The sequence below is a fragment of the Ambystoma mexicanum genome, chromosome 6p, assembly GCF_040938575.1.
Source record: "Ambystoma mexicanum isolate Mex_15411 chromosome 6p, UKY_AmexF1_1, whole genome shotgun sequence".
Classification (NCBI taxonomy): domain Eukaryota; kingdom Metazoa; phylum Chordata; class Amphibia; order Caudata; family Ambystomatidae; genus Ambystoma; species Ambystoma mexicanum.
This window is the reverse complement of record NC_090935.1, coordinates 1,485,933,220-1,485,955,734: the sequence shown is the minus strand read 5'-3', so window position 1 is coordinate 1,485,955,734 and position 22,515 is coordinate 1,485,933,220. Positions and strand designations below refer to the sequence as shown.

The 22,515-nt window shown below is 44.2% G+C and overlaps 1 protein-coding gene across 2 annotated transcripts in view; it reads right to left on the bottom strand.

Annotated features, from left to right (window-relative positions):
* Positions 1-22,515, bottom strand: part of LOC138511074 (coiled-coil domain-containing protein 158-like) — a 1,345,385-nt gene that overhangs the window by 449,480 nt on the left and 873,390 nt on the right. For both annotated transcript variants that reach the window (XM_069626574.1, XM_069626575.1), the window contains exon 5: positions 18,796-18,913. In XM_069626574.1, the coding sequence (XP_069482675.1) occupies positions 18,796-18,913 (118 nt within the window). The remainder of the gene's footprint in view (positions 1-18,795; positions 18,914-22,515) is intronic.

The window sequence follows — 22,515 nt, the reverse complement described above, 5'->3', positions numbered from 1 at the left end:
ATGTTTGACCACCCTGAGCAGGTCTATAGTACCCAGGAGCGCCTGCTAGACTTTCAACAAGGATCCCAGGATATGCTTACATATGTAATCCGATTTAAGCAAATGGTCAAGGAAGCTGACTGGTCTCCAGAAGCAAGTTTTACACTTTTCAGAAGGGGACTGAATGAGGAGATCAAAGATGAGTTGGCCGGAGTGGCTCGCTCAAGCTCATTCCAGGTTCTTATGGACTTTGCCATGCAAATAGATTTTCGTATCCAGGAAAGAAAGGCAGAGAAAAAGAAATCCAAGGTAACCCCCCGAAGGTATCCTTCGAGATTACCTCCAAGACTGACACAATTCCAGGGTTAGCTACTGAATCAGAACCTATGCAGATAGGAGCCTTCCGTGGACCCATATAATAATAAATAATAATAAATAATATGCCCGCAAGAAAGGATGAGAAGGATTAATACAGGGTTATGCATGTACTGTGCATCAGATAAACACCTGGTTAGAGAATGCCCTCTAGCCCCTCCTCGGCGTTCGGGAAACGCCAGCTCCCGATCCTAGATGGAGCAAGGCTTCGGGAGAGAGATGTTTGCTCCACGTCAATTCCATCCTTGAACTCTCCTGGAAAAAACAACCTAGTGATTGTACAGGCCCTTCTATCGCCATCCAAGAATAAGACCTACTCCATTTTGGCCTTGGTTGACTGCGGAGCTATGGGAGTATTCATTGATCAAGATTGGGTTTCTAGTCACCATATTCCGTATGAGTCACAAAGTACTATGCAACCGGTGGAAGCGATCGATGGAAGACCCCTCACTTCAGGACCCATTAGCCTGCAGACTAAAGAGATCCAACTTTTTATAAACCATCACCAAGAGCTGATCAGATTTGACATCTTTAAGTCTGCTCATTACCCCATGGTCCTGGGTATGCCTTGGTTACAGAAGCATAATCCTTATATCTGGGTTTTGTTTGTCTCACTGTCTATTCCTGGAATCCTCTTTGACACCTTCCAAAGAACCATCAATAGATCAGCAAGTACCACTCATGGTTTCCAATATTGTACAGGTTCCAAAGGCCTATCAGAGTTGTGATGATGTGTTTTCAACTGCCATAGTCCAGGCTCTACCCCCTCAAAGACCTGAAGACTGCGCCATAGACACAGAACCTTCAGCAGTGATTCCCTTCGGGGGATGTTCATCCTATCCGAACCAGAAAAGGGGGCCCTACCAGAATACCTGGATACCAACCTTGAAAATGGCACCATAAGACCATCGAAATCCCCAGCTGGAGCCTTGCTGTTTTTTGTTCCCAAGAAGGACACCAAGGAACTTAGACCTTGCCTCGATTATCGTGGATTAAATCAATGCACCCTCAAGGACCGCTACCCTTTACCCTTGATCTCGGATATCCTGGAAGCGGCGAGAGGAGCTGTAATCTTCAGGAAATTGGATCTCATGGGTGCCTATCATCGGATTCGTATTATGGAAGGAGACGAATGGAAAACAGCCTTTAGAACACCTTTTGGACGCTTCGAATATCTGGTAATGCCCTTTGGACTTGCTAATGCCTTTGCCGTCTTTCAACATTTCATGGATAGGGTGTTCTCTGATATGCTGTTCATCTCCGTCATCGTCTACCTGGACGATATCCTGATCTACTCCAAGGACCTTCTAAAGCATGAAGAGCATGTTAAAGCAGTTTTACAACAACTATGTGAACATAGACTCCTAGCCAAACCCGGGAAATGCCTGTTTAACGTCACCTCTGTTCATTACCTTGGATTCGTCCTTAGTCCAGAAGGAATTGGTATGGATCATTCGAAGGTAAAGGCCATATTATCCTGTCTGACTCCCACTTCTGTGAAACAAGTTCAATCCTTCCTGGGGCTTGCCAATTTCTACCGGAAGTTCATACCCACCTTTTCTGAGATTGTTCAGCCGATCATTGCACTCTTGAAGAAAGACACTCCCTTTCTCTGGTCTACACCTCAAGACAAGGCATTCCAACGATTGAAGACAGAGTTTACTCAAGCCCCCATCCTAGCCCAACCTGACATAAATCAGCCATTCCTAGTGGAGACGGATGCCTCTAACTACGCCATAGGAGCAGTGCTGAAGCAAGAGTTCAAGGACAAGATGGAACACCCCATTGCTTATCTTTCAAGAACCCTGACTCCCAGTGAGACACATTAATCTGTCCTGGAAAAGGAACTATTAGACATCCGCCTGTCACAGGTTTCCCCTTTTCTCACCTGTTTTCTCTGTTTTGCAGAGTCCTTTGTCAGGGTTTTCTTTCAAGCAGTTCGGGTCTTGTACAAGCCCGCTCGGCCGTCTTCGGATTCCAGGATTCGTTCAGCTTCTTTGGCCGGGATCTAGGAAACTCTAGGAAGCTTGGAATGGAGGCAGCACACAGAGGTGGTCTGCGCGGAACGCAGAAGAGACAGGATCAAGGAAGGTAGTAGGAAAGGAGAAGGAGGAAGGTCCGGGAACCAGGAAGCAACACAGTTCAGGGGAGCGAACTACGGAGCACGTCAGGCCACAGCTATCAGTAGCATTGAGACGCGTGGAACCGCAGGGGAGTGGCTAATTTATAGAACGTGCTTCATAGGACGTAAAGGTTGATAGACTGCGTTCCGTGTATACAGCCATGTTGGGTGTACTACAGCGAGTAACCCCGACGTGCCAGGGACCAGGAAGACCAGAAGGGGCGTGATCGATGGATCATGACAGCATGCCCCTTCTAAAACCCGTTCCACTGGTTTTACCTGGATGTATTCGGTGGAACTTTCTGAGCAATCTGGGGGAGTTTAAATTTGAGACTGGTTCCCAGGTACGTTCACTGGGTGGATGGCCCTTCCATTCCACCAGGTATTGAAGTCGGCCTCGTCTATATCGGGAGTCACAAATACGAGAAACTTCATATTCCAGCTGGTCATCGACAATCACAGGACTAGGTCTAAGAGTAGTCCGGGTGTTTTGGATGAATGGCTTCAACAGAGATTTGTGAAAAACTGGATGTATCTTCTTCCAGGAGTCCGGAAGTTGGAGTCGAAAGGCCACAGGATTAATGATTTCTTTTATAGAGAAGGGCCCATAATATCGGGGAGCCAACTTATTCGGTCTGAGATGTCGGGGCAGAAGTTTCGAGGATAGCCATACTTTATCCCCAATAGAGTAAGAAGGTCCTGGTCTTCTCTTTGAATCTGCATAGTGCTTGGTTTGGATTTGTGCACTTTCAAGATGTTCCTTGGCGTCTTTCTGTACATTGATGAGTGTTTCGATCCAGGAATCGACAGTTGGAACAGGTGTTGGGTGTGGAAGAACAGAAGGTAAGACCGAAGGGTGGAATCCTTGGCTGCAGAAAAAAGGGCTTGTCTTAACAGCCGAATGATCCGAATTATTGTAGGCGAATTCGGCCACTGGTATTAAAAGTGACCAATCATCCTGGACTTTGGTAGAGAAGCAACGAAGATATTGTTCAAGGGTTTGATTCACTCGTTCTGTGATACCATTGGTTTGGGGATGATATCCCGAGGAAAGAGCTTGTTGGATCCCTAATATCCTGCAGAGGTGTTTCCAAAACTGAGAGATATATTGTGGTCCTCTGTCGGATATGATCTTGGAAGGAAGTCCATGCAGTCGGAAGATGTGTTCCAGGAAAATACCAGCAAGTTCTGATGAGGATGGTAATTTATACAGAGGAGTAAAGTGAGCCATATGAGTGAATAGGTCAATGGTGACCATGATAGTGGTATAACCTCTGGAAGGTGGCAATTCCACAATGAAGTCTGTAGCTATGATTTCCCAAGGTCTTGTTGGTGGAGTTGGCTGTAATAAAAGACCTGCTGGCTTCTGGGTATCATGTTTGTTCTGATTACAGACGGAACAAGATTGAATGTACAGTTGTACGTTTTCTTCATCTTGGGCCACCAAAATTGTCTTTGTATTAGACGGAGGGTGTTGGAAATACCACGACGACCGCAGTGAAGAGTATCATGGCAGAGATTCATTATCCTTTGTTGTAGTTTCTGTGTGGGGATGACCAGGTTAGTATCCTTAAACAAGTATCCGTCCTTGATTCTTAAGTCCCATTGATTCTTCTCTGAAAGTCCTTTCCAAAGTTCCAAAGTCTGAGTTTGCACGCAAATCTCTTCCAGGAGGTTGTTTGCTTGAGCTACAAATATACAAATATATTATGAGGAAACATCTTGGGATACGTCCGATCCTCCGGAGGTTCATAGTCTGGACGACGAGAAAGTGCATCAGCTATTACATTTTGTGTTCCAGGGACATGGTGAATCTGAAACTGATATTGGGCAAACAAGAAGGCCCACCGAGCTTGGCGACTATTCCTACATTCCAGGGCTTGCAATACTTGTAGGTTTCGATGATCTGTGCGGACATGGACTGGAAATTTGGCTCCTAGAAGTAAAAGACGCCACTCTGTGAAGGCTTGACGGATGGCTAGCAGCTCTTTCTCTAGGACGGAGTAATGGGTTTCACTAGGAGTTAATGTCCGAGAATGGTAGCTGATGGGATGTTCCAAGCTATCCTCAAATTGCTGTTTTATAACGGCTCCAATGGCGTAATTGGAGGCATCTCTCTCCACTATGAATGGTCGATTAACATCAGGCTGAGCAAGAATGGGAGCTTGTGTAAATTCAGACTTTAATTGTTGGAAGGCGTTCTCTTGGGCCATGGTCCAATGAAAGGGAACATCTTTTTTCAATAAGGCAATTATTGGTTGGACAATCTCGGAAAAGGAAGGTATGAATTTCCTATAAAAATTAGCCAAGCCCAGGAAGGATTGTATCTGTTTCACTGAGGCGGGGCTAGGCCAGTATAAAATAGCCTTGACCTTGGACTGATCCATACCGATTCCATCGGGAGTAAGGACAAACCCTACGTAGTGAACAGTAGAAGTATGGAAGATGCATTTCTCGGGCTTTGCCAGGAGTTTATTTTCACGTAAGCGTTGTAAAACTGCTTTCACATGTTCTTTGTGCTTGAGAGGGTCCTTCGAAAATATTAGAATATCATCCAGATAGACAATCACAAAAAGGAACAGCATGTCGGAGAACACTCGATCCATGAAACGTTGGAACACCGCTGGGGCATTAGCAAGTCCAAAGGGCATGACTAAGTATTCAAAATGCCCAAAGGGTGTTCTAAAGGCTGTCTTCCACTCGTCACCTGCCCTGATTCGAATCAAATGATAGGCGCCCCTGAGATCTAGCTTGGTGAACACAACTGTGCCTCTTACTGCCTCCAGGATGTCTGAGATCAAGGGTAACGGATAGCGGTCCTTGAGAGTGCATTGATTTAGACCTCGATAATCCAGACACGGTCTGAGTTCTTTAGTGTCTTTTTTAGGAACGAAGAACAGGGAGGCCCCTGATGGAGATTTAGATGGTCGTATGGTGCCATTTGTGAGATTAGTATCCAGGTATTCACGAAGGGCTTTCTTTTAAGGTTCTGATAGGATGAACATCCTTCCAAATGGAATCACAGCAGAAGATTCCGTCTCAATAGCACAATCTTCAGGTCTGTGGGGAGGCAAGACCTGAACAATGGCAGAGGAGAAAACATCGGAATATTCCTGGTAAGCCTCCGGGACCCGGATGATGTTTGAAACTGAGATTGTGTTCTGATGAGTTGTAGGAAACTCCTTAGATGGTGTAGGATCAAGGTCTGGATGTAAGCAGTGGGACATACAAAACTCAGAACCCAAGAACAAGGATCCCGCTGCCCAATTGATATAGGGGTTGTGTCTTTGAAGCCAGGGCATTCCCAAAACCATGGGGTAATGGGTGGACTTGATGATGTCAAATCTTATCCTTTCTCGATGTTGATTTATAGAAAGCTCTATCTCCTTGGTCTGCAGGGTTATAGGTCCGGAAAAAAGGGGTCTTCCATCAATTGCTTCCACAGGTTGCATGATAGTCCGGGATTCGTAGGGAATATGGTGTTTTAAGACCCATTCATGATCTATGAATACCCCCATAGCTCCACAGTCGACCAGTGCCAGGATGGGGTATATTTCTTTCTTGGATATTGTCAAGAAGGCCTGTAAGATTACCAAGGAATTTTGTCCAGGAGAGTTCAAGGATGGAATAGAGGTGGAGCAGACATCTCTCTCCCGAACCTGCGCTCCATTTAGGATCGGGAGCTGGCGTTTCCCGAGCGCCGTGGGGGGGCAATCGGACATTCTCTTACTAAAGGTTTGTCGGATGCACAATACATATATAATCTAGTATGAATCCTTTGCATCCTCTCTTGTGGTGTAATGGGTCCACGGAAGGCCCCAAATTGCATAGGTTCAGGCTCATTGCTTGGAGTAGAAATGCCTTCTGAGCTCGAAGGGGTTCCAGTGGGGTTTTTCTGGAGTGGTAACTTGGTTTTCTTCTTTTCTGCCTTTCTCTCCTGAATGCGAAAGTCAATCTGTAGAGCGAGATCCATTAGGGCTTGAAAAGAACCGGGGCGTGCCACTCTGGCTAGTTCGTCCTTGATCTCTTTGTTTAGCCCTCTTCGAAATAAAGTAAAACAAGCTTCAGAGGACCAATCCGCTTGCTTAGCCAGCTGTTTGAAGCGTACGTGAGTAAGTCCTGGGTACCCTGATGAAAGTCGAGTAGATGTTCCTGGGCACTGTAAACTTGCTCTGGGCGTTCGAACATGGTCTTGAGGGCCTCAATAAAGCCATTGTAGTCATCCAGGTGAGCATCATCAGAGTTAACCAACGGGGTGGCCCAGGTCAAGGCATTCCCGGAAAGATGCGAGATTATAAAGCTCACTTTACCCCTGGGCGTAGAAAAATAATAAGGCTTAAATGTAAAGTGGACCAAACAAGGATCTAGGAATCCACGAAGGCTCTTTGCTGAACCGTCGAACTTATCAACGACGCCGCCTAGAATTACACGCTCCTTCGTGGCAGAATCACGGGATAACACCAATTGTTTTAACGTTTTCCGCCTTTAAGTTTTGCACTTCGGTCGTCAGCTCTTGCATGCCACGCATAAGATCCTGGATGGCCGCTTCCATGTCTGTATCGAGATCGGTCAGGTGGCGTCTCAATCTGTCACAGGTTTCCTCTTTTCTCACCTGTTTTCTCTATTTTGCGGAATCCTTTGTCGGGGTTTTCTTTCGAGCAGTTCGGGTCTTGTACAAGCCCGCTCAGCCATCTTCAGATTCCAGGATTCGTTCAGCTTCTTCGTCCGGGATCTAGGAAACTCCAGGAAGCTTGGAATGGAGGCAGCACACGGAGGTGGTCTGCGCGGAACGCAGAAGAGACAGGATCAAGGAAGGTAGTAGGAAAGGAGAAGGAGGAAGGTCCGGGAACCAGGAAGCAACACAGTTCAGGGGAGCGAACTACGGAGCACGTCAGGCCACGGCTATCGGTAGCGTTGAGATGCGCGGAACCGCAGGGGAGTGGCTAATTTATAGAACTTGCTGCATAGGACGTAAAGGTCGATAGACCGCGTTCCGTTTATATGGCCATGTTGGGTTTACTACAGCGAGTAACCCCCGACGTGCCAGGGACCAGGAAGACCAGAAGGGGCGTGATCGATGGATTATGACACCGCCAAGCCTTCACCGAATGGCGATACCTACTCCTGGGAGCGAGACATCCAGTACAGGTCCGCACGGACCATCGGAATTTTAAGCGATGTTCAATCAACACTACAGCTAAGTCAATGCCTAGTCTGGGATGCTGAGGAAAACCCTTATTGATGTATTTTTATGTCCAGTTCAGTACTCTGGATGACAACCCTTGTATAACATCCCCCTCTTAGAATCCCCCTGATCCCACTGAGCCAAGAAGAAGTTTGTTTTGCAAATTAAAAGGCTTATTTGGACAATTCAACAATATATATCTATCACACTTTTATTTAGCAGGGGTGCTGTTGGTTTTGGGGTTTTTCGGCGCATTATTTTTATTTTCGATGGGCTTCTGCACCTCATAGATCCGGGTAGCCTGTTCAATGACCCAGTCTAAAGATCTTTTCTCATGAAAATCTCTCACAAGCTGGGTCATTATGTATTTGGGTAAGGCATGGAAAAACGTATTGATACATTCTCTGCTATCCGTGCGCACCCTTCTGGTGGGATGCGCAAAAGCACGCTTTAATTCTTGTACAAACTCTTGTGGGGCCTGATCCTCCCCACATTGCAAATTTTAGGCTGCCTTGCGAGCCTCTTGAGGATTTCTGTGCACAGAAAAATGTTTCAAGATGGCCGCCCTGTATGTGGACCACCTTGAATGGTTTTGATCCTCCAGCCCCGCAAAGAAACTGGAGTATTCTGGTGAGAAGGTCCACTTTACATATTGAATACAGCTTTGGCTGTCCTTCAAATGGAAAGTCTCCATCATTTGCTCATAGAGCTCCAAGTGTTCCCAAACAGAATACTTGGCGTTCTTATGATAAGGCGTTATGACACTCCTTATTGCTTTTATTTGTTTCAATGGGTCCTTAAGCAAGGCCCTTTTTGCCTTATTGGCCTTTTTGGTTCGGGTAATCCTGGTCCATTCATCCTCCGACTCAGAAGCGCTGCTCCCAGAGGTGCCCGTCTGATCTTCCATGTTTTCCCGGATTCTGCGAGCCTGGGAATGGCTGGCAGAATGTGGGGACCTGGTCTCCTGTGTCCTGTGATGCTCAGAGGAGTCTTCAGATCCGTCCTTGCTACCAGGATTTGCTGGGTACCCCCCCACTGACCTAACTGGGCAGAGGTTTTCAGGATGCCCTTAGTGGGCCTACTCTCCTGGGGTTCCCTACTAAATTGCACTGTGCTTGGGTGCCCATACCCGGACGTCCGCCCATCCATTCCTGGGAGGAACTGGCCTATGAGCCCCATACTTCTAGCTGGATAGTAATCTGCCATCCCCGTGGCCCTGGGCTCATGTGCACGAGGGGACATGGGGGTGGCAGAGTCCAGGGACTGGGAGAGATGAAGGCCTCTGGTACTAGGGATCCTGAGGTTATGCTCAGGAGTTTCTCTTTCCCAGCGAACCTCATCTCTATCCGCCCCGGCTTCCTGTTGCAATGCAAGAGCCTGCGCTTTCAGTTCCTCAGTTAAGGCCTTACTAGACTCTATCAGTCTCTCCTGCATGGCTACCTGTTGCTGGAGCCTATCATTGTGCTGACAGAGAGCCTCATTTTCTCTCTGTGCCTCCTGATTGGTCCTGGAGTACTGGGCCAGTCTCTGCTGCAGGAGGGTTACCTCCACAGTCCGATCCCTACTGGCCTGCTCCTTTCTTGCCAGAGCCTCCTCCACCCTCCTGGTGTGATCTAGCAAGCCCTGATGCTCTTTTTGGAGGTCACCCAGCCCCTGGAGGGCCAAGTGATTTTCTTCAATTTTTCTTTTTAAATGGCAAACTTCCAGGCCTAAGGTATCCCTTTCCTGACCAAGAGCCTGCATTTGTGACGCCAGGTCGTCCCTCTGCCTTTGAAAGGCACCAGCTTTCTGGCGTTCTTCATCAAACTCTGCCTGGGTATCCAGGTCTTTCAAAATCAATTTATTGCTTTCCTCTTTCTCTCTGTCTAATTGGATTTGCAGGGTGGCTACCTGCTCTGTGCATGCCCTGTCGAAATTGATCTGTTGCTCCAGCTTTTTCTGGCTCTGCAGTAAGGAGTCCAAACTGTCTTGGTGCTCCTTCTGCAAAGCCAGAATTCTGGTATCCTGGTCTGTCTTTTCCTGTTGCAGTATATCCATGTCCTCTTTTATTTTAATGATATACTGCCTCCTATCATTTTCTGACTCCTGGCTCCTCCGGAGCCTCTGCTCAGAAGAGACCAGGTCAGATTGGGCCTTTTCTAATGCCATCTGTTGCCTATTTGCCAGATCTTGGCCGTCAGCACATTTGTTATGCATGGCTCCCATATATAGATACAAATATGCCGCTATTCTGGCAATCTTATTATGTTCATCTTTGGCTTTAGGGGCCATATATAGTTCACTCAGGGCCACATGTAGGGGACCCTGATCTCCCCATATATCTGACCCTGTTTCAGTGACCTGTTGTGCGATTGCCTGCAACCAGACCGTTTGGTCCTGATGAGTCCACTCACCTCTCACAAATAGCTTATGTAAGAAGTGCTCTCTGGCTATTTTCATATTTACCAAGGTCGTCATTCTGGAATTTGAGTTCCTTTCTGACTTACAGAAGTTTGTATTTTATTTTGCAAAACAGACCGTTTCCTTATAGCGTTCCTTTAAGGGATGCTTTCACAGTGTAAAACAGAGTGGTGATCTAACCGGATATGTGTATCTGGTCAGTTGGCACACTGTATTAATCTGCACAAGTGGTAAATCTAACCAAAAATATCACGGCTCCGAGCCCCCACGTTTGTAAGCGATGTTCAATCAACACTACAGCTAAGTCAATGCCTAGTCTGGGATGCTGAGGAAAACCCTTATTGATTTATTTTTATCTCCAGTTCAGTACTCTGGATGACAACCCTTGTATAACACCCCCCTCTTAGAATCCCCCTAACCCCACTGAGCCAAGAAGTAGGTTTGTTTTGCAAATGAAAAGGTTTATTTGGACAATTCAACAATATATATCTATCACACTTTTATAATATATTAATATCTGATAGTACACTGAGACATATGATGTGGATCTACAATGGGTAATGTTACAGTGGTACACTTGATTACTTAGGAGTAGTATAGAGGATGAGGTAGCTGAAAATGCTTTATGGTTTCAAGGAAATGCAATGAGGAATACAATGCAGTACAGAAATACTTGATATGATTTTAGCAAAAGATAAGATAATCACTTTTTCTCTGGCAATTCACCCCCCTCCCCTATGCAATGTAAGAAAAGGAAGGAGATGGAAAGAGGAGCACACAGTTCTCAGGAATGCAATCAAATACAATACGAAATTCAGTTCCCCCCCAGCAAGCTTAGAGGAAACAGGTAGGAGTTTGAAACGCAGGCCCAAAATGCTTTTTAAATGTGATGGCAATGGATGGGAAAATGTGCCAACTGATTTTAATTTTAATTCCCTCTAGAGATTCAGGGTGAGTGGGAGATGCGTGTTGGTATTAGTTCAGGCTCACTTTAGCAATGCTCTATGAGTTATTACCAGGTTGCAAACGGATTTTAACAAAAGAAAGAATGGAGCTGCTATTTTGACAAGTGGAGAAATTGAGCCAAAATCGCAAATCGCGGTAAATTTCACGAGTGCGTGTCTCGCGATTACGGAAAAAGTATAGGGAGTAGGAAGTTGTTTCTAGGTTCGTCAGAAAGCATAGATTCTAAGCTTTCGTTCCTAGCCCAAACGGTTCAAGAGATACGGATGATTTAATAAAGGTAGATTTTCGGATTTAAGGTAAACTCAAAATGACAGGTGACAGCTTGCAGCTGCAGAATTGACAGGTGACAGTTGTGCAGCTTTAAAAATGACAGATGACATGATTTCTAGGAGGCAGTTCTACTTAGGTTAAAATAGTTTGGATTAGATTATTTTAACTAAGAGATTGGCTCTGCACAGTTCTGCTAGGTACTCACAATATAAATTTGAACTAGGCCTCGTCGCGGATCTGGTCAACACGTCCGGCTGCGGTTCGGTCTGCTCGCCGGGTCAATCAGGCACCGGTTCTGCTCACAGCGATCTGGGTCAGCTCTGCTCTGCTGGTCTAGCCTCTCTGGATTCAGCGGCCTCTGGTTCTGGATACTGCTCTGCTTTCTGGTCCGGATCAAGTGGATTCTGGATGTAACACTGCTTTCTGGGTACTGGCAAGAGTTCTTGGCAAAAGAATTCAGACAGTTCGCCCGGCTGTGGAATAGTTTGCAAATGATTTTGAGGCCTGCTGACAAATACTTTTGCTTGCAGTGGGCCTTCTTGGTTAAAAGTTCTGTAGTCTCTGTTTAGCTTGGAAGTCTAAGTGTTGGATCTCTGGATGTGAAATCGTCGGTCAGCATGCTCCGCAGCAAATGGAATTGAATGTCTCTACCTGTCCCAGCAGTCTCTTTTTATGTGCTTGAATTGTGGGCAAAGTTTTCATTTTAAGGATCCCCAAATTTCACATTTCTGTCATCTGGTTAGCAAGAGTTATCAGTGTTTCTGTAAAATATATATTTGCTTTCAATTCAAAGCAGTGTTTGAGTCCGCTCCCAAAGTTTGGGGATGACAGTGATCACATGTCTCTCCTGGCTGGCAGATCTTTGTTGACAGGAAACAATCAAAATCACCATATCCTATTCAAGGGAAAAGGTCTTTTGTGTGGGCTTCAGAAAGCTGAGGTGAACAGACCAGGGGGCCACTTTGCATTTGGTTAGCATGACCATGTGATATCCTGGGCTTTCTGAGGTGAGAAGGTTTCCCAGCCTTTTGGCCTGTTAATCAAATCAGATTGTCTCTGGGAACAGCAGGTGGTTAGATTTTCAATTAACCCACAAGCTTTGAAGTCCCTGCCCCTCTTGCAACTCCTAAATACAGTTTCCCTGTCAGTGTTTAGACCGCTAGCGCCACCTTGGGGAATTTGTCGGTACTGCATCCATTTTTGAGTTGTCTTGAATTACTGCATTTCAATAGAGTGGTCTTACATGGAAGTATATTATCCAGGTTCAGCACATGGCACTGGTGTGGTTCTGCAGTAAATAATTTTGTGCCCATAATTTAGCCATATTTGACCTGAAGAAAATGAATTCCCAATAGTTATGGGTTGCTTTTGGCAATCAGCATTGCCCCTTTTGCAATGGTTTCAGGCTACTGTGTGTAGCCCAATGGTGGTTTTAGGCAGTGCCCTTCTGTGCCCACAACATAGGCAAAAATGGGGGGGCAGCCTATTCTTCATGCATTTCCTGTGCATTTTCTGGGAAGTTCTGGCCATCATGATGTTTTCAATGCCAGTAAGGCACAGTTTTTGTGGTAGGGCTCGGATGCATGGGTAAAAACATCCCACAGAATCTTCAGGTTCTACAATCCTTGGAGTGTAGGAATAGCCGTCAGGCCCGTTGGGCCTTCTTCTTTGCTCAGTACCAATTCCACATCAGTCATGTCCCTGGATCACAAAACATAATTGCTGATGCCTTATCCAGACGTCCTGACTACGAAACTATTGGAGATCGGACCTATCCCAAGATGTTTCCCCACACGATTTTTGTAGCTCAAGCAGTCAGTCTCCTCGAAGAAATTTGGATGCAAACCCAATTCTCTGAGCTCTGGAAGGAAATTGCAAGGAAGAATCAATGGAATCTGAGAACCAAGAATGGATACTTGTTCAAGGATAATGCTCTAGTCATCCCCACACAGAAATTACAACAAAGGATAATCAACCTCTGCCACAATACCCTTCATTATGGACATTGTGGCATCACCAACACCCTCCGTTTTATACAAAGACAATTTTGGTGGCCTAGAATGAAGACAGACGTACAACTGTACATTCAAGCCTGTTCTATTTGTAGTCAGAACAAACACAATAACAGGAGACCGGCAGATCTCCTACTAAAACCTACTCTACCAACAAGGCCATGGGAATTCATTGCTACAGACTTAATTGTGGAATTGCCACCTTCCAGGGGATACACAACTATCATGGTTACCATTGACTTGTTCACTCACATGGCTCACTTTACAACCCTGTATAAACTACCGTCCTCATCAGAACTCGCTGGAATCTTCCTGGAACACATTTTCCGTCTACATGGACTTCCTTCCAAGATCATATCAGACCGAGGACCTCAATACCTTTCACAATTCTGGAAACATCTCTGTCGCATTCTAGGAATTCAACGCGCTCTCTCATCAGGGTATCATCCACAAACGAACGGTGCTACGGAACGTGTAAAACAGACCCTGGAACAATACCTTTGTTGTTTCGCCACAAAGGTTCAGGACGACTGGTCGCTCCTAATACCCGTGGCTGAGTTTGCGTACAACAATTCCGATCACTCAGCAATCAAAACCAGTCCCTTTTATTGCAGTCAAGGATTTCATCCATCAGTGTTACCCTCTGTTCTTCCACATCCCACACCTGTTCCTACCGTCGACTCCTGGATGGAAACACTCATCAACGTACACAAAGAAGCCAAGGAGCACTTAGAGAAGGCCAGAATACATACTAAACGAAATGCTGATTCTAAAAGAAGACCAGAGCCTTTTATGCAGTTGGTGATCAAGTCTGGTTGTCCTCGAAGCTACTACCCCGACATTTACGGCCTAACAAACTGGCCCCCCGGTACTATGGTCCATTTTCCGTCAAGGGAATCATAAATCCAGTCTCATACCGACTCAAGCTACCCGACTCCTGGAAGAAAATTCGCCCAGTTTTCCACACCTCTTTATTAAAACCCTACATCCGATCCTCCCGGAAATCTTGCAGACCCCCTCCAGTGGTGGTGGACGACCAAGTGGAATATGAAGTGTCCCGAATATGCAATTCCAGGTATAAATGGGGTCATCTTCAGTACCTGGTTGAATGGAAAGTATATCCTCCAAGTGAAAGAACCTGTGAACCAGCTTCTAACCTGAATATACCACGATTGCTCAGAAGGTACCATCTCATACACCCGGGCAAACCCAGTGGAATGAGTCTTCGGAGGAGGCATGCTGTTATGACCCACAGAACACGCCCCTTTTGGACCTCATGGTCCTTGTCACAACGGGGCTTGTACTCCTTGATACTTCCAACATGGCCGTCTAACACGGAACACCTTCCCGTGTTTTACGTTAGACGTAGCGTATTTTACAAATAGGCCACGCCCCCACGGGCCCACGCATCTCAATGCTACTGCAAGCCGCAACTAGACGTGTGCTCCATAGTTCGCTACTCTAGTATCCTTGTTCCTGGACCTCCTAATTCCATTCACATTACCCTTTTCTTTCTTCCTTGTTTCCCGGACATGTGCCGTGTGCGAACCTTCTTCATTCCTGGATCCCAGACGAGGCTCGTGCGGGCTTGTACAAGACCAGGTCCATGCATAAGAAGACACTGCCCAAGAAATCCTGCAAAGATCGCTTCCAGGTGAGAAAGGGGGAAGTTCGTGACACATAAGCTGCCCGCCGAAGGGCGTGTCCGCGGACTCCCATGGTGTCCGCAGACTCCCGCACTCTGCACAGTCTTCTTTCACCTGAACAAATACATAATATCAACCATCTTTCACTCGCCCACCTTACCCAGCCCCACTTCCCAACACCAAATGCCCCAAAACATGTTTCCCAGCCCTGTTCTCCACCGCACTATCCGCGGATATCTGCGGATACAACATGCTGGGTGTTTCGGAAAAACATCATGCACATCACGCTTTCCTCCAGCCAATCAACGGGCATGTTGGGTGTCCGCAGACCTCATGCGTCCCCCCAGGCCAATTGGAGTTCTGTCTGTGTAATGAACAGGGAAATGGGTCAGCTGAGCGGACCCAGATATCACACATTTTTTGGGACCTGGATTTTGCCTGTTTTTTAAAGAAACGACTGGATGGATTTCCACCAAATTTACAAAAGTACGCTTTCAGGACCAATCTGCCACTCCTGCCGCTAATTTGGTGAAAATCCGTCCAGCGGTTCGGGCTGTAAGCATGAGCAAAGTTTTTGTTCCATTGCGTCTATGGAAAACAAAAATGTGGGACCCCTCTATACCTTTGCCCCCCGCCCCCTTGATGAAACCTCACCAAACTGACCAAATAATTTCTGGGCGGGCCACATATTTCTTTTGCAACGTTTGGTGAGGGTTCCTCCAGGGGGAGCAAAGCTATAAATCGCCCAAAAAGTGTTCTTCCTTTGAGTTGAGCAACGTAACCATAACTATACTGCCTCTACCACAGGCCATTTAATGGGATTTGACACTGTGCTGCCCAGTTTTGCGACTTTGCAAAATAATTTTAGTATTGCCACGTGAAACTCAATTTCAAGGAGTGAGGCAGGCCCCTCGCTCCCGCCAGCCATGTAGGGCAGGAATTGCCTTCTCTGTACTATGGAAAACTAAGACACTCTCTCTCACACACCCACTCAGGCTAACTCCATCCCGTAGACATACTTTTTGGACAGGTTTTCTATGGTGTAGGCCTGAAATTGTCATGCACGTGTACATTTAGTACCTGATAAAAGCTGGCATTTTCCTTAGGATTCCGTTGTAAATGTACCTGCAAAGCATTATTTGCAAGTATCATCTTTTACAAGACAGAGAAAAAAAGTAAAGAGTAAAGGTGATGTTGCCTGTTTTTACTCTATACTTTGCACTTTGCGTTTCAAAAGTAGAAAACTGCATACATGGGTCTCAACAGCATGGACGCACTATCATTGGTGCTCCTATTCATGCAATTATCATTTTTTTCAATAAATGTGCCACTTAATCCTGCTTGCACCTCCATTTAAACTCTCTCTTTCACACACTAATACAAACACATTTTATTAACTAATTTACTTGCATGGGCCGTGGTGGTGACATCCTCTTTTTCTAGCATGGACTCCCTTCAAGAGCTGGCAAGAAACACCAGGACAGGGGACGGAAGACTCCTCTCACCCCTTCCACTTCCTGCTCTGCAATCAGACTGGAGTCAGAATTCGGAGGTGCTCCGTGGCCGGAAACGCACAGGAAGAGGGAAGCCTACATTTTCCTGGATAGACTTTCCAGAGCCCTTTGAGACCATCATAGGCGTGCTGTCACGGCAGGTCTCCCCATTTCTTTTCATAGGGGTATGTGTCTGTGTCAGAACCTGGATGCTGATAGCTTCTGTCCCATACACAGTGCTTGTATTGACAAATAATTTAAAAATATTTGCATTATGTAGTGTGTGAAAGCTGGGCCACCAACATTCCACAATACAAATTGAAAACCAGTGTTTTTTTCTGTTAGGATTCATTCACTTTTTATGACCCATGAGATGCTAAAAAAAATAGAGGAGCGGAATCCTAATGCCCCCTTGTAACTTGTAATCACCATTTCCCTATAACGTAGAGCGGCTATTGATTTGGTCTATTACGTTCTATTGACAAACATTCTGAAAAAATCTAAACTAAATCAAAATATCTAAAATCTTTATCTATCTGTGAAATTGTGTTGATTACTGGTTTAAATAATTGTTGTCTTGTATCGTTTATGGACACTTGAATTAAGGGAAACCAGAGGTTTGTCTTCAGCAGAGGAATTGTGTAAATAGTTCTAATAGTGCCCAGAACGTGACCTTCAACTTATGAAGATGCATCCCTGTGCATTGCATCAAACCCTGTCTGGGAATATAGGGGGAGACTCAGATGTCTTCCTCCCTGTCTTCCCCATTCTGAGCGGAGCAGGGCATATAAAGGACTGGTCCCTAAACCCATTGGCTTTTCAATTGCAGACTTAAAGGGCCTCAGTATCCCTTTCTGTTTCCCCTACCTGTCCCTGCATGCCCACACAAAGTCCTTGCATCCCTTTTAACAGGTAAGACACCATGAAGTCTGTGCAAGTATATCCAGGTGACCCTGCACCCTATAAACATGCATTGACAAAGCTATAGTACAGTGAAAAACTTCTGAACTTTAGGACTTCAGTTAAATGTAGTCAATGGTTCAACTGGTGTATGCCTGGTTGGAGAGACTGGTTTCTCATCTTCTAGGTATAATAGCCAGCAGAACATACTCATGAAATTAGTATAAATCCCAAATTAAATTCCACAACATAGATGTGTAAATACAATTAAAGAAAATACAAACATCTAAGAAATCAAGCCATCCTAGAGAGAGTGTTGATCAAGAGTTAAATACAGCCATGCTGATACGAGATGAAAGCTTACAGTACCCTTTGTGGAGTCAATGGGCCTCATTCCGAGTACGGCGCTAACCAATGGCGCTATTAACACCTTGGTTGACGCCGTACCCGGACCGGCAGCGCCTTGGTGGATGGCAGAATTACCGCCCCATTTAAAGGTTGGCAGGGCGGTAATTCCCCATTCACCAAGGCTCTTCCCCATTCCCAAATGAGCCCCCATAGGGCTCAATGGGAATGGGGAAGATGCAAATAACGGTGACCGTTCATTACGGTCACCGTTATTGGCTTGGAGGCCCCTTTGCGCCCTCGACTTTAACACCTGCTCAAAGCAGGCGTTAAGGGCGAGGGCGCAAAGGGAACTCGGAGTATGGCGGTAAGGGATCACCGCCACCGGTCTCGTTACCGGTGGCCGCTATCCCTTACCGCCATACTCGGAATGAGGCCCAATGTTTCATGTATCCATTATACTGTATTCCTCTTCTAGTGTAGGAAATCAGTCCGATGTAAGAACAAGTCTGATCTGGAGTACTACTACACTTACACCTGGCACCATCGGACTGAGCGTATACATCTGGAGAATAAGACAATATACAAGCAGATTAACAAACATCAGAAACAAGGATACATTAACGTTTTTGAAACATGGACACCACAAAGGATCAGAGTTGTGTGTAAGGGATGGCACACTTTGCTTCAGCAGACAGAATGGTGAATGTGCATTATCGTCACAGGCTCACAATAATTTAGTGTTTGCAAAATACTGACAGTGCCCCCCTAATAACTGGGAAGGGGGAAGGTGAAGGTTCATGGCTCAGAAGTGTACATGTGTTGCACGGGTGGGACGTGAAGTAAGTGAGGTTACGGCCCATTAAAACAAAAACAGCAATGTTGAGATTCTGCATGTCTAGAGTGTACAAGTGCATGGCTATATGGGCTTGGATACATATTGGGAATCCTGGTACCATGAGTAATGCTTCAATGATAGAGGTTCTTGTTTTGCCCAGCTGTTGGAAGTGTGCCTATCATGAAAGCATAACAACCATTTTAGATTTAGCAAACATGTCCCAATTCACACAAACTGTGACTTAGACCTCAAAACTCAGCGTACCTTTTATAAACCTTAGTTTGTACCTCAACCTATTCCTTTCTTCTACTTGTGTTGCTCGCATTGAAGCCAAGATTTGGTCCTTTTCTTCGAATGAAACGGCCAATTCTTCATTTTTTTCCTAAATATGTAAACAGATTAATGCATGTATAAGTAAGGATACCTGCACGCATATGCTTGCACCCATAGCATTAACACACAAGGCTAGAAGGAAATACTTGTGGAGAGGACAAATACATCAAAAAATTCAATCAACCATATACTGTAAAAGTCTTTAATGTTTAGCTCGTAGGTGTCGCTTCAGTGAGAACTAGTAGAGCAAAAAGTATTGGTAGGTTAAAAGTATGTAGGAATACAATCCTTAATGATGGGACATTAGTCTCTCATTACATACTTTTCTAACATTTTGATCTGTGTGTGCCTTAACTGCAGTAGTGTGCCTCTAGTTGATTTAATGGAACGAGTCTCAGATGTACAAGTCTCAACAGAACAGTGTTTCCTTTACTCTAGTTTCTTTTTTGAAGTGTGTGCTTAGTTTGGGTTGTAATGACTGGTATGACTTGTAGTGATGGGAACCTTATTGCTCTCCTTTAGCCATAGAACGAGGTTACTGGGCGACTTCAGGCTGCAAATGGCATATGAAAGCCAACACCTACTCACCGTTGAATACTTGTTTTAATTGTGATGGAGAGCTTTCAAGTGGCATTCTGATATGCATTTATAATAGGTTTCCAATGGTAATATAAATCTGTTGAATATAATGTGATGGATTGCAGTACAAACCAGATCTTCGTAGAAGAAGCAGCAGATCTAAGCTCTAAGTTGGAAATCAGAGGTTACCCAAAGAACATTGTAACAATAATAGAGGTGTCTTGCTGGAACCTAAACTGAAAAATAATAATAAGAATCGTCTGGTATGTGTCAATACCTTCACTAACCTATATTATAAGATTTAAAGCATCATATTGAAAAATTGTAGGGCTTTTGATAAACCTGATAAACAGGGGCAGACATTTTTTGTGTTTAAGAGAAGCAGAAATATAAGGTACATGATTATGACCAATGATATTAAAACAAGAACATAAACGCAAACCAGTATTACTAAGAGCTGGGGCCTATCGCTAGTCAAAGGTCACCATCTATGTAGAAAATGTGGAGTATTCTATTTAACCAAGAAGCCAACAGAAATCAAAATAGGTCTGACAACTAAATGGTTGCAAACAAGTTTCATGAATTGTGACTCCCCACACGTAGTATACCTGATTACGTACCCTTGTAGCAAATAGAATAAATGTAAAAACTTCAGGAAAAGTTAAAACAGGAATAGTGGAATATAGGAGCTGCTTAAAAAATAAAGTCCAAAATGCACCTAAATATTTTTTGACTCTTAACCATAAATATGATGATTTCACATGGACAGTGATTCAAAAGGTAAAAAGGCACCAACACTGCTGTTACAAATACAAAATATGATCAAACGTAAACAAGAACTGATTTTTTGTTTTACTGAAAGCTGGCAAACAGGGATCAATGAAGGTGTTGAGTGCCATAAGACCACTTATATATATACTTTTTGAGATTGGCCCTCCAATCAGTAATAGTGATTCAAATGTATGGCCAGTTCGTGCATGAATTGGCCAACTCCCTGGATCCCATATATATCAGGATTTGAATTAGTGGATCATCTCTTGAATGAATTGAGATTTGATTAATATGACATTAGTAACAACAGGGACTCTATTAATTTTACAACTGGTCAGATATTGATGAAAGCTGTTAGAATACACCTACCATGCCAATGAAATGAAGAGAGGGATAGTGGGTGTATACAGAATGGGCTTTGTACTAATTAGGACAATACCTTTTTTCAAAACATTGTGGTAGCTAGTCTTCAACCCTAAGCTGTTTGCAACCCCACAAAATGTTTACTGATTTTGCTGTTGTAGAAGTAACTAAGAGTAACCGTCTAGCCGTTAAGAAAAGGCACAGAGACTACATGCCACTCGCATATCAATGACGTTAAGAACATTACTTGCTGGTGTGCACAAAGTGCACCACAGGAGCTGTAAATAGAGGAACAGACAGTAATACTAATTTGTTCTTACCCAGAGACAAAATCGGAAATATTTAATATCGCCCCATTCTTGATGTAGCACTAATTAATGTACTTTGATCTGGGGAAACATAATCCACCCTGAGTGGTGAGTATAGTCACACTTACTAATATAGATGATCTGCCTTATTACATAATTCAAGCAGTATAAGCATTGTCTCTCCTACTTGTCCACACAGATGAGGAGGTTTTACTTACTATGCTTTCAGAAAGAACTCCTTGAATAACTAAATATCAAATCCATTTGACTAACGGTTGCAATAGAAAAGGTAATCAGTTAAAACATTTAACATGTTTTAAAATGCTGTTGTTTTTTTAACTCACGAAAATCATCTTAAAGTACTGCCTCATGAAATGGGAATCATGCTTAGATATATTTTAAATGTGTGGCATCAAATTGTTAAATTACAAATATGCTTTGTATGAGACATATAGCTCATGATACAGTATGTATAACTGCACAACATATTTCTACATTATATGTAAGAGTGTCTCAAATTAATTTAGAATATAAATTATCACTGTGTCACTTGTAGGTTTACACAAGATGGGTTTCTTATTCTGTCAAAAGAAAACATATTTTAGAATGATATCTTCTACTCATTCGAAGAGTCTAATGTTCGTGAAAATACTTCTTGTTTTACACTGAACCATTACAATACTCCTGATGAATGTTCTATATTGATTATGTTAATGAAAAGAAACATTTAGATTGATGAATCATGACATATATGAGTAATATATCTAATAATCAGCCACATTTGAAGAAAGATACGCATTTTGATAATCATATCAGGACCAACAGTATTATACAGTTTGATGAATTAATACTGTTGTACTGGCAACACTAAGAACATTGATTTACATCATGCAGAGTCACATAGTGAATGTCATGTAATAGGGCAGTTTTTGTATGACTATGGTGATTATTTATATATTTTTTATGTGATTGATGTGTTAAGAAGTATTTTATTGACCTGTCACTGAGTAACGTCACTTTATTTTATTAAAGTTTCATGACTTGTGGAAACCTGCAATTACTGTTTCCCTATAGTAGGCAACCTATACAGTATGGATCTTGCACAGGCTCCATGCCCACAACAGGAGCAGGCCAGTTATACATATTCCTGTTGACATTTGAAGGACTTACAAGGCCTAACAAAAAATAGTGTAACCATCAGTAGGATGGCATTTGAACTACAAAACACAAACCCTATCTGTTTGAAAAGAAAAGCATTTGAGGTTTAAAATATAAACTAGAGAGGGGACGGAACAATCTGACAATGTTTCATAATCAAACACTGGCATGAAGGCCATGCCAACAAAGAACTGAAGTAAGTAAGTAATTACAGTGTTGTATAGTTTCCTTCTGCCATTTATTTTCGACCTTGCTGCATGTGGCTCTTTAAGACAAGGAGGAGATGCTACTGGGTAGTGGGAGAGATGGATGGGAAGCCTGTAGTTTTGATGGGTGCTGTTCTGAAGTCCTCAGGCCCTGCGTGTTGAAATGCTACTATAGGTTTGGTGGAGACTCTTGGGAATGTGTTACTGGATACTGGAGGGGACATCCAAGATCTGCAAGGCGATGCATGGTGTTGGTAATGCGGACC